This window comes from Lipotes vexillifer, unplaced genomic scaffold (genome assembly GCF_000442215.2).
Source record: "Lipotes vexillifer unplaced genomic scaffold, Lipotes_vexillifer_v1.1 scaffold2186, whole genome shotgun sequence".
NCBI lineage: Eukaryota > Metazoa > Chordata > Mammalia > Artiodactyla > Lipotidae > Lipotes > Lipotes vexillifer.
Genome location: NW_006778293.1, coordinates 31,462 through 44,423, shown reverse-complemented (window position 1 = coordinate 44,423; position 12,962 = coordinate 31,462). Strand labels below are relative to the sequence as shown.

At 39.0% G+C, this 12,962-nt stretch overlaps 1 protein-coding gene across 1 annotated transcript in view; it reads left to right on the top strand.

The window, feature by feature from the left end:
- Positions 1-12,811, top strand: part of LOC103091362 (dimethylaniline monooxygenase [N-oxide-forming] 5) — a 29,748-nt gene extending 16,937 nt beyond the window's left edge. Inside the window, exons 5-8 of the mRNA XM_007451579.1 lie at positions 1,046-1,245; positions 4,739-5,091; positions 11,242-11,314; positions 12,466-12,811. Of these exons, the coding sequence (XP_007451641.1) occupies positions 1,046-1,245; positions 4,739-5,091; positions 11,242-11,314; positions 12,466-12,811 (972 nt within the window). The remainder of the gene's footprint in view (positions 1-1,045; positions 1,246-4,738; positions 5,092-11,241; positions 11,315-12,465) is intronic.
- Positions 12,812-12,962: the final 151 nt, after the last annotated feature.

Genomic DNA, 12,962 nt, shown 5'->3' with positions numbered 1-12,962 from the left:
TTACATAGCTTACAACCCAGGACACTGTCTCCAGAGAGTTTTATAATATAGAGAAAGTGATGCTTTTGCCAGGTAGTTGAATACCAAACTTTTATCAGCTCTGAATGTGGACTTTAGCCAGCAGATAACAGAAAGATGGACCAGCTCCCTTTGTGCTACTTGCAATCTTCAGTTTTTCCCTTAAATAATCGATGAAACATTATTTAAGCACAGGCTTTGGAGTCAGTCAGACTTAGGTCAGAAATTCAGCTCTACCACTTAGTGCTATATGACCTCAGGCAAGTTATTCATCCTCTCCATTCTTCTCACCCATAAAAAGGACATAACAATACCTACCTCAAGAGGCTGTTGTATTAATTAAATAAAAATATAGATAAAGGACCTAGTACAGCAACTTACAAGTTACAATTCTCAATAAAAGGAAGTGATGCTGATGATAGGTTGGGGACTAAAGGATGTATATGCTCTACCTCCCACCTTGGAGAAAACACATTTGGAAAGATAAAAAATAAGAATATATAATGTTAACTGTCAATATAAATAAGTTTTTTGTAATAATGTAAACAATGTCAAAGGCAAAATAAAGACTGAAAGTTTTGGATTTAATGATGTCCAGTTGCTTTCAGCTTTACTGTTCCACGATTTTAAATGAGTTGGACAGGTGACAAGTGCTAGAGAAGTTCAGAAGATGTAGAGAAAATTATCATCCAGAACAGTCAGTGGTATCTTCATGGAGGAGGGAGACTTGATCTGGGTCGTAAAAATGAATAGGCTTTGGAGAATGAAGGGGATAGGGAGCTTTTCAGGGAGGCATAATGACATTAAACAGAAATGCACTGGTAGTTCAGAGCAAGACACACCAAGTTAATTGTAAGCTTAGTGTTTGAGAAGAAAATGGCAGGAAATTTCAAAATATATATATTGCCAGGGAATAAAAACCCAGACTAATGAGTCTGAACTTCATCTTGAAGAAACTGGGTTCCCATTCCTTCAGAGAAATGAGTCAGAGAATGGCAAAAACAAACATTTTTTCCCCATGCCTCAGGTTTTCCTCAGCACCAGAAGAGGGGCTTGGATCTTCAATCGTGTCGGAGACTATGGATATCCTTTTGATGTGCTGTTGACTTCTCGATTTAAATATTTTATGAAGAAGATTTGTGGTCAATCATTAGCAAATATATTTTTGGAAAAAAAGATGAACCAAAGGTTTGATCATGAAATGTTTGGCCTGAAGCCTAAACACAGGTATGTTCCCAGGCTGGGAGGTGGGCAGTAACAGCCAAGGCAAAGAATAAGGACTGTTCACATAGGCTAATAGTATAGCTACCTCTATGTTTACATTAAGCAAGTCCACAGAATCTGAGATTAGATTTCTGCCTTTCCCCCACAGAAGTCCAAGATCTACTGGTCTGTAATTTTCAGGCTGTAATTCTCCTTGGCATTAACCATTTTTATCATTCCCTATGGTACCAATTCTTTTTACTTGATGCCCAATAGCAACAACAAAATGGTAATAGAGGGCAGGGCATCATTCATTCATTCATCCAACAAACAACTGAGCATCTGTTATGAGCCAAGCATTATACTGGCATGAGAATACTGAGACTAAAGACCTAATAGTAATACTAATAGTAATAATAACACCCTACCTTTTTGAGGACTCAATATAAGACAAGCACAGTGCTAAATGAGTTACGCACATTATCTCATTTAATCCTCACAGCAGCCCTATAGGTTGGTACTATGTTGATCTCCATTTTTGAAATATAAAAATTGACACTTAGAGAACCTAATTTGCCCAAGATCACACAAGTAATAAATGACAGACTGGAGAAATGGATATTTCCTTTAATACTCTAACAAGAAGACAGACAATAGAATATGATAAAGAAATGCATGGAGTCCTATGAGAGTATGAAGGATAGGAGTCCTCACACAGCCTAAAAGGTAGACTGTGATAGTATTTCCAAAGGCTGATTTTAAATGCTGTTTTCCCTTCCGACTTTTATTTTTCATAAATTTTTAATTTATTTTTGGCTGCACTGGGTCCTTGTTGCTGCCCGTGGGCTTTCTCTACCTGTGGTGAACAGGTGCTACTCTTTGTTTTGGTACTTGGGCTTATCGTGGTGGCTTCTCTTCTTGCACAGCATGGGCTCTAGGTGCTCAGGCTTCAGTAGTTAGGGCATGCAGGCTCTGCAGTTGTGGCTCACGGGCTCCAGAGCACAGGCTCAGTAGTTGTGGTGCATATGCTTAGCTGCTCCGCAGCATATGAGATCTTCCTGGACCTGGACTCGAACCTGTGTCCCCTGTATTGGCAGGTGGATTCTTGCCACTGCGCCAACAGGGAGTCCAATGTTTAGGTTTACTTGCTATAAAATAGTAAGTACAATAAGCACCCATATGCCCTTCACTTAGATTCACCTATTATTCACAGTTTACTATATTTGCTTTCTCTCTCTACCTCTCTCTGGAGATAGATAGATCCATACATATATGGCATCCATATATACATACATGTATTCATACATTTTTTTTCTGAACCATTCGAGAGTAAGCTGCAGTCAGTAAGACATTTTACCCTACATTCTTTAGCATATATTGCCTAAGAAAATGGGCATTCTTCTACATAAACATAATTATCACACTTAGTAAATTTAACATTGATAAAAATACCATTACCTAATATATTGCATATTCAAATTTCTCAAATTGTTTCAATAATATTGTAGATTTTTAAAATTTTTAGCCATGCCATGTGGCTTAAAGTGCAGAGTCCTAACCATTGGACTGCCAGGGAATTACCTGTAGCTTTTTTATTTTTAAATCCAAGATCCTGTCAGGTATTACACCATTGCATTTAGTTCTCATATTTCTTTAATCTCTCAGTCTGAAATAATTCTCTCTGTTTTTGACATGGGTTTTTTTTAAAGAATTGAAGCCATTTGTTTTGCAGAAAATCTCTAAATTTGGACTTAGTTGTTCTTCCTCTATTATATTTAGGTTAAACAATTTTGGTGTGAATATTCATAGGTTATGTTGTGCCTTCTTGGTGGATCATATCAGGAGCTGTATGATAGCAGCTTATTGCATATTAATGATGTAAAATTCGATCACTTGGATTAGGTAGTATCTACTAGGTTTCTTTACTGTAAAGATATATTTTCCTTTGAAATTAATCAGTGGGGTGATATTTTGAGACTGTGCCTGCCAACAACCTTTCAGGAATTTATTTCACCCAATAATGGAAACTGTAGCATCCATAACTTTGGTGATCACAAAATATATTGAGGTTATATGGAATAATAGAAGAGAGTCAAACAAATAGGATAAGGAAGTAGCATTCTAATTATAAATACAAGGTCTTGGAATAGCAAAAAATACATTATGCTCTGAGACCTGCACATAGTTTGGTTTGGCTGGACTACAGGCAAAGATGGAAGAGTGACTGAGTACATCTCCCGGTTCACTGGGCAGATATATGAAAATGTTTGTATGCTCTGCTAAATAAAAAGTTTAGAATGAAGACAGCCCAGAGCCACTGAAAGATTTTAAGCAAGTGAGTGACATAATAATAAATACATTTTGGAACAATCACTACAAAAATGATGTAGAAGATAGACTGAAAGGAGATGGAGCAGGAGGCCCTAGAGACAGCTGTAATGGCCCAGGTGAAACAGCACAAGTAAAACTATTCTGGGGGTGTTAAGAGGAGAAAGCGTGGCCTTGGTGACCAGATGTAAGACTCACAGTTTTGTGGCTTGGGCAACAATGTGGATCGTGGTACTGTTAGTGAACAGGAGTAAGTTTGGAGAGAAAGAAGAAATGATGAGGTTGGAATAAGAACAGAATCTGTACCTAAAGGTTTGCGTCTAAGAATTACTAAATGCAGCAAACCAGTAATACTGTTTAAACATATCTTGTTCCTAAGAAGAGGCCAGCTCTGTCTGAACATTATGGGCTGAGGATTCTCAGAGCTGTTAACACAGGATCCAAGGATTCACACTGCCTTTAGAAAGGTCCAAGATTCTGCACCTTATCCTATGTTATTTCAAGGAAACACTACTTACCATGCCTAGAGTATCTCAAGGGAGTTCATAAAAAAACATTTTGAAATAAATCCTAAAATCCTAGGCTGTGTGACCTTGGGCAAGCCACTTAACTTCTTCAGGCCTCAGTTTCCTCATCTATAAAACCTGGATAATGACAACTGTCCTGCTTCCTTCGCTGGGTTTGCATGAGACTCAAATTCGTTAATGTATGTAAAAATGGTTTATAACTGTAAGTCACTATACACATGTAATTTATTATACCGTTTGGAAAATGATGATCCAAGCCTAGCTCTTGGGCCTTTGAAGCGGAAAAGAGACTTAACAGAATGCTGATAGTCCAGTTCTGCAGATTTCTTGACATATGGGTAGAAGCTACTAGACTGTGGCCTTATCATATCACTGAGAGCATTATTAGTCCTTGAGAAACCATGCATGTACTCTTCAAATTAAACAATCCTTCTCTCACTTCTCCAACAGCTTCTCTTTCAATGCCATCCAGGGTCCAACTTTTACTCTGAGATCCTTATCTTTATCAAGCTGGTATACCTTAGACCTTTCCCAAATTTCATGAATAAAGGGAGACTATTTGGCATATTGATTAACCACCTCAATCACAATAGAATTTACATGGCAATGATCTTTCTCTCTTATGATCTCTCTCGTTTTTCCTTCTTTATCATCTTTCACAGAGCTCTGAGTCAGCAACCAACCATAAATGATGATCTGCCAAACTGTATAATTTCTGGCTTGGTGAAGGTGAAAACAAATGTGAAGGAATTCACAGAAACAGCGGCCATATTTGAGGATGGCTCCAGGGAGGATGACATTGATGCTGTTATCTTTGCTACAGGCTATAGCTTTGCCTTTCCTTTTGTTGAAGATTCTGTCAAAGTAGTCAAAAACAAGATATCTCTGTATAAAAAGGTCTTCCCTCCTAACCTAGAAAAGCCAACTCTTGCAATCATAGGCTTGATCCAGCCCTTGGGTGCCATTATGCCCATTTCAGAGCTCCAAGGACGCTGGGTCACTCAAGTATTTAAAGGTAAGTGACCATGAAAGATGACTACCTAATTACTTAGTGGTTTGTTTAATTATGTTTATGTTCTTGCTTATAAATAGCTGAGACAGTATGTATGATTGTAACAGTGCCAGGCACAAAATTAGTGCTCAAAAATTAATTTTTGAGGGAATGTAAAGTAGTAACTTATAATCATGGACATATAGCAGAATCTCCTAGGAAGTTTCCCCAAAACAGACATGCTTTTCCTGATGGTGTTTATTTAATAAGTCTGGTGTGGGACTGACATAAGATTGCTGAGAAAATGTTCCCCAGGTGATTCCAATGTGCATTCCAGATTAAAATCCACTCATCTAGATTTCAGACAACTGATACATATTTGTGAAGCAAAAGAATTTAATCTTCTTTCATTATAGTTAGAAAAAGTCACATATAGAAGTGCTGTGATTTCATTGTAGACAAAAATTAAGAGCTGGTTAAAGACTAGTCCAGAATGAAGAAGATTCAGCCACTCAAAGTCTTACCTTCCCCCCTTTATATTCCCTCTTTCAGAAAGTTTAGGCTAGGAGAACATGGGAAAAAACTTTGGGGTTTGGGATAGCAGGCTCAATATGAATCAGCAGAATGATGTGGCTTCCAAAAGACTTAACTATATCTGGCATCATTAAAAAACTATAATGTCCTGGAATTTACAACTGTTCTTCCCTGAACTGGTGAGACCACACCCACAGACATTTTAAAAATGAATCTGGAGTACATTAAAAGGAGAGAGACAAGAGTGGTTAAGGGGTTTGAAAATGTGCCATTTGAAGTACAACTAAAGGAGCTGGAGAGGTGTGGCCGGAGAGGATAAGATTTAGGGGAGATATGGAAATTCCCTTCAGATACCTGAAGAGATGCCCCATGGCAGAAGGTTTTACATATTTGCTTAGTATCACTTCAAAGGGTTGAACCAGAACCAAGGAGTGAAATTTTGAGGGTTTGCACAATATTAGCTTAACATTAAAAATAAACTTTGGCCAGGCCAGTATGGAGGAGATTCAAGCCTCAGAATAGGGAGAAATCAAATGACTTTTAAGGTTCCTTCTAACAAAGAAGTTCTTTGTACTAATTACTAATGTTTAATTAAAACTATTCAAAGTTCTTGTTGAGGGACTTCCCTGGTGGTCCAGTGGCTAAGACTCCACATCCCCAATGCAGGGGGCCTGGGTTTGATCCCTGGTCAGGGAACTAGATCCCACATGCCGCAACTAAAGATCCAGCATGCTGCAAAAAGGATTCTGTGTGCCACATCTAAGACCTGGCACAGCCAAGTAAATAAATAAATATGTTTTTAAAGAGTTCTTATTGAAATTACAGATTCTTCTTCCCTAGTGAAGATCCTCATGGTAGCAGAGAAAAAAGAAGTAATGATGTTAGAGTTGATAGATAAAAAACTTTTCCAAATTTCCCCAAAGTTCTTTCATTTCTTTTTTTTTTTTTTTAACTTTTTGGCTGTGCAATGGGGCATGTGGGAATCATAGTTCTCCAACCAGGGATTGAACCCACACCCCCTGCAGTGGAAGCATGGAGTCTTAACCACCGGACTGCCAGGGAAGTCCCAAAGTTCCTTCATTTCTTTTTTTTTTTTTTTTCTTCGATACGCGGGCCTCTCACTGCTACGGCCTCTCCCAATGCGGAGCACAGGCTCCGGACGCGCAGGCCCAGCAGCCGTGGCTCACGGGCCCAGCCACTCCGCTGCATGTGGGATCTTCCCGGACCGGGGCACGAACCCGTGTCCCCTGCATCAGCAGGCGGACTCTCAACCACTGCGCTACCATGGAAGCCCATTTCTTAATTACTGTTAATTCTATCCAGTAGATCATGTACTCCTTGAGCATTAGCCCCTTTCTTTTTTTTGTTTTATAACTTTTTCCTTTTTTTTTTTTTTTTTTTTTTTTTTTTTTTTTTTTCTTCGATACGCGGGCCTCTCACTGCTACGGCCTCTCCCAATGCGGAGCACAGGCTCCGGACGCGCAGGCCCAGCAGCCGTGGCTCACGGGCCCAGCCACTCCGCTGCATGTGGGATCTTCCCGGACCGGGGCACGAACCCGTGTCCCCTGCATCAGCAGGCGGACTCTCAACCACTGCGCTACCATGGAAGCCCATTTCTTAATTACTGTTAATTCTATCCAGTAGATCATGTACTCCTTGAGCACTGGACCAGCAATCCAATGCAAGTAACCTGTTAAGTTGGCTTAATTCCAGTCATATAAAGTGAATCTTTTAATTGGGTCAATTAAATAAGAGGAAAAAGTTGCATTAAAATAAGCCACAGCATCTTGTACACTTTGAACAACTGAGACTCTTTTCCAGGACCAAGTGAACCATTGAGAGGATTAGGGAAAATGAGTATTTGGAAGATTCCGCATTATGGCTATGGGATTAGGGGATCTTAGGGGAAATGCACAAAAAGCCCAGTTTCCTCTGCTACCAAATCTTAATGCTAATCCCTCTAGCTTTCTTCTAACACTTTGAAGGAAGGAATCATCAGAGAATCCCTATAACTTTATCAAGTTTCCAAAAGGAACCCTGAGATTTTTGTTCTACTCTCTGCTTACCAAATCCTTGCTTTCTCATCTTTGAATTCTGCTTTCACTGTGCCAATTTTAAGACCTTAGAATCAGCTAGTTTCTCCCATTCTTTCACACCCAACCAACTCAGCCTGTCCTCTTCCGTGGCCTGTCCTTTACCCAAAAAGCCACATTTCCCTACTTCCTTTGTCCTCTAGAATTATTATTCTCTTGTCAAGAAAATATTCCACCCTTTTATAGAACACTGAACCCACTTGCTTGCCTTGACAGAAATCTAGTTTTCTTTTGTCTCATTTGTAGCCCTCTCAAGAGCCCTTGCAAGTGTTCCACTTTCATTTAGTAACTTTCTTCCCTTGAAAACCGTATGAAATGATACCAATTCTCTGGATCACAAGGAAGCATTATGTCATAGCATGGCATTCACATTCCTCCACAACTTGCATACAGGCTGCTTTCTCAGGCCGATCTTTCACTAGTCTTTACCATCCATCCTACAATCTTCTAGATGCACTGAATGACTTACCCACTATGCAGCAAACACAGCAGGTACTCTTGTACCTTATGCCTTTGCTTCTGTTGTTCTCTCTGCCTGATACGCCTCCCCTTTACTCGTTATTTGTGTGGAAAAAGCCTGTTTATTTCCTCCCTCTCTTTGTAGTATATTGAAACCTCTTTAAATAAAAGAATCATGTTTATTTGCCTTTGTCTTCCAAGTCTAGACCAGTGCCTAGCACATGGGAGGTAGCTAATACATCATTATTCAGTGAATGCAAGTTTAGTTTCAGAGGTTTTCTAAACTCTACAGTAGAAAGTTCTTATCTGAGGATCTCAGCTTATGAACTACCTTCTCAATTTCCAGTCATGGTAAAGCCTGGACTGGACTGAAAGAGCAGAATGGCAGCCACACCTCCTTCTCTTGTAACATTATCTTTACATTAAACATGCAGGGACTAGCCAGGATTACATAAATACAATCTGCCATAGGCCTGAGAGCCGACAGAACGACTTAGTTCCACACAGTTACAATTCAGGCTCACCCCGTTTGAACCTTGTCTTGGAACACTTAGGAAATCTCTGAATTTCAGTTCCACACTGTTCTTCAACAGCATGTTCAGCTAACATTTACTGGCCTCTTAGTATATGCCAGACCCTCTGCTAGGTGCTGGAGATGCAAATATGACCAAACAGAAAATTCCTATCTTTATGGCAGAGTCAAGCAAGGTAGACAAGTAAACAGACATTTAATGTGTTCATTCAGCAGGTATTTACTATGTCCTAAACAAGGGTCCAATAACAATGTAGAGGAGCTGGCTATGGGAGCAGAAAGGAATAAGTACCCAATTCTCCCTACAACTGCAAATACACTGTAAAAAAGAAGAGTTTACTAAAAGGACAAGGCCATCTTGACCATCTTGACCAGAGAAGAGAACAATTAGTAATATTTATGCAAAGTTAGAGAAAATGACAAAATAAACCAAGTCCTGAGAACTATAAGGAGTTCAGAATTCTGGAGAATAAAGTATTATAGGAATTAAAGAAAATGAAGCTGGAGATATTCATAGAGGTAAAACCAAGAAAAACCCTTAGGTGCCATGCAAGAAGTTTACATTCAACGTATGCAATAGAAAACAATTGAAGGATTAACTGGCAGAGGGAGAGTCAAATCAGATTTGTAATTCAGAACATGTGTTAGAGGGAAATGAAATGGGAAATAAGTCAGTTGCGAGCCTGTGACAAAAGTCCAAGAAAGGCGTAATGAGGGCTTTAAACTAAGGTAAAGGAATACAAGGAGACAAATTTGAATGAAATTTCATTGGTGAATTTGAAAAGAGTTGGATGGAATGTATGTTGGAGATGAAAGCGAGAAAAAGAATCTGCTCAGGGGCTGTGGCCATTGATGTAAACTGGTAATATAAGAGGAGGAGCAAGATAGGAAGGAGGGCGATACATATGGTAAAAATGACATGTGCCTGAACGAGGAAACACTGCAACAACTGTATCAATGAATTAAGAACTGCACCACCGGATACAGTACACATCTTTATAGATTCCTATCTATCTACCTATCTAATTTATAGTGATTTTTTGTTTGGTTGGGTTTTTGTTTTGTTTTGTTTTTTGGATGAATTGGCTATGTCACAGGCAAGAAATGACCTCCTTCTCCATAATGTTGCTACTTAAGAGAAGTAAAAATTACGGTGGTTCTATGAGACATAATTTGGAAATCAACTCTCAAACTGTGTTTCATGAGCATCTTAAGACCTGTGATTAACTTCAACTGAAGCATTTCAGTGATCCCTCATTGAGTTATTAACATACGTAATAATTCTCAAGGCTAAAATGAAAAGAACACATGGCAAAACACAAAAGGCTATTTCTTGAGTGTTGAATTTGAGTCTCATGTTTTAAGAGGGACACACCAGGAGAGTTACTAGAATGTGCCCAGAGAAGGGTAACCAATGTGGCAGAAAATGTGAAACCTGTTATATGGGGAAATGTTAAGGCTTTAAGGCTGATAATGAAAAGACTTAAAGAAGTTATGACAGTTGTTCTAAAATGGTTCAAACGCTGTCATTTGTTAACACTAGACTCCTTGGCCCTAGAAGGCAGAGCTAAGTCCACTGGTGCCAGTTGCATGGAGCCAGGTTCTGGGGTCAATGAAAAGAATAATGTTCCAGCAAGTAGAGCAGCCAAACAATTAAATCATCTCCTCAGGTGATGAGATCCCCATCACCAGAGATATTTAAGGAGGAATGAGATAACCCCTTGAGAGTATTTGTAGAGAGAAGGATTGTATTAGGTAAGATATATTCCCATTCTAAAATTTCACGTTCCAGAATTCTGTGGAGTAACACTTTAGAGTTGGGTGTGGCTAAAGTTTTCTACATGGCATAGTGCCTGTAAACCCAGGTATAAAGCTAATCACTTAAATTGAGAGTTGTCTATGTCAACTTAAATACTATTCTACCTTTGTCTAGCCATGTCCTTGGTGTTAAATTCCTGCTACTGGAACTGTTCATTGGTGCTTAAATTTATCTGTTAAGATTGTGTATTATGAGTTGCCCTTGACCTTACCCCTCACTCTCAGCAAATAAAAAATTTAGAAGGTAAGGCTTATCTTCCATGGAACTGTAGGCATACAACAGGACTGAGAGTTTACTTTTACTTCCTTCTCCCTGTGGTATAAAGCCTCTTTGTTAATAAGAGTACAAGTACAGGTGTGTTTCCCATATTCCCCCCGCCCTTTTACTTTGTACCTCATTTCCCGTATAATTTTAAGGCCATTTATCATTTCCTCATGTCCATATTTCATTTCCCAATTGAAAGACTATGTTAGGGAGGAGGCAGGTATTGGTTGGAAAGCAGATTAGGAGAAATATCTTCCAAAGACAAAGTAGAAAAGAGTAAACTACTGAGGTTAATATGATTATATTCTGGTGGTGGTAGGCTAAGGAGATGAAGTGAAGGTGTAACCTCCTTGGTACAGACAACTAGCCTGTATTCCTTTGAATTTTCCATAGCATGGTAATTGTTAATAGGGTTAGTGTTCATACTGAGGTAATTTTAATTTTACACTTAAAATTTTGATTTTTCTCTTTAGGGATAAAGACATTGCCCTCACAAAATGAAATGATAAAAGAAATAGCTAAGGTTCGAGAGGATATGGCCAAAAGGTAAGAATTCTCCTAGGAAGATAAGTGGTTATTTTTTCCCACTTCTTTCTTAATAAGAGCAATGTTGTATTGTATTTATTGTCCTCGTGTCTGTTTAAGGATTTAGATTATATTTTGAAGGAAAAGGAAATAGTAGTTTGTGACAATAGAATAGAGAAATACCACCAAGTGGTTTGAAGATGGATGGGAAAGGAGAGAAAAGCTTAAGAAAATTCTATGTTTAGGGCCTAAAAGAAAAGTCAAGTAGGAAAAATCACACGGAGAGAAAAACAGCCATATTATTTTGGCAAGGATTACTTGAAGAGCTGTTAGAGCTGCCAGAGGAAGGAAGGGCAGCGATGAATTAATGAGAGGTAGATATGGTTAAATTACAAATCTGTAGGTAGATTTACAAATCTGCAGAGGCCACTTTGCTGGCTGTCATGTGACAGCGTACTCAGGTCACAGTGGCTCTTGGTATGAGTAATCTACAGGATCTGGGAAGGTGGTACCATCCGCCAGTATTTTAGTGCTTGGGTGGGCACATTTAGCAATCTGAATTTCAGAACTTGTGCTTATTCACTTGGTGATCTTTATTTGAACAAAGTTGATGTTGATGAAGTTCCTAAATTTTTGTGGAAAAGTCAGAGGCACAATCATCCCATGCCCAAAGACGTGGTTTTCTTTAATTGATTATACCAGCATAACTCTCCCTTCTGCAAGGAGAACGACATTTTTTATTTAACCCTGATACCCTTTCTAGATGCTCTCCTATTTTCCTCCTTCCTTTCACTGCCAAACTTCTACAATAAATATTCTACATTATATATATTGACTTGTAATACTTTCCTCTTTGTTCTCAGCTTATCTATTTCTTCCACATCCTTCAACGACTTATCATAGCTCGATTTTACCTACCCTCTTCTACATTTCTATTTACGAGTCTAATACCACATGATTTACCTAAAGTCTTAACATTCTTCTGTTTCATGTGTATCTATCTTATCTAGTCCAGTGGACTATAAGGCCATTAAGGATAGAGACAGTGTCTTTCTTCACTATTTTCTACAGCTCCTAGCTCAATATTGAGCCAAGATCAGATAGGAAGCATTGATTAATTGATGGATTGACTGAATTGTTAATAGGCATGGTTTCTGTCTTCTCTGCTTCAGGTATGTGGACAGCCAACGCCATACTATTCAGGGAGACTATATAGATACCATGGATGAGCTTGCTGATCTGGTGGGCGTCAGGCCCAATCTGCTGTCCCTGGCCTTCACTGACCCCAAATTAGCATTACAGTTATTTTGGGGACCATGTACTCCAATCCAGTATCGGCTACAGGGCCCTGGAAAGTGGCATGGAGCTCGAAAAGCTATCCTCACCACAGAAGATCGTATCAAGAAGCCGCTAATGACAAGAGTAATTGATAGCAACAATTCCACAACTTCAACAATAACAATGGCCAGGTTTATGCTGGCTGTGGCTTTCTTTGCTATAATTATGATCTATTTTTAGCTGTTCCATTGTCATTGTCCCAGTTTTCTTTGAAAGCTGGATCTGGAGATACCTTCAGAACCTGACAAGATTGAACAACTCTCAGCTTCACATTGCCCAGAAATCTACTTTTATTTCTCTTTCCAAAGCATTAATCCTTTTTCCTCTTTTC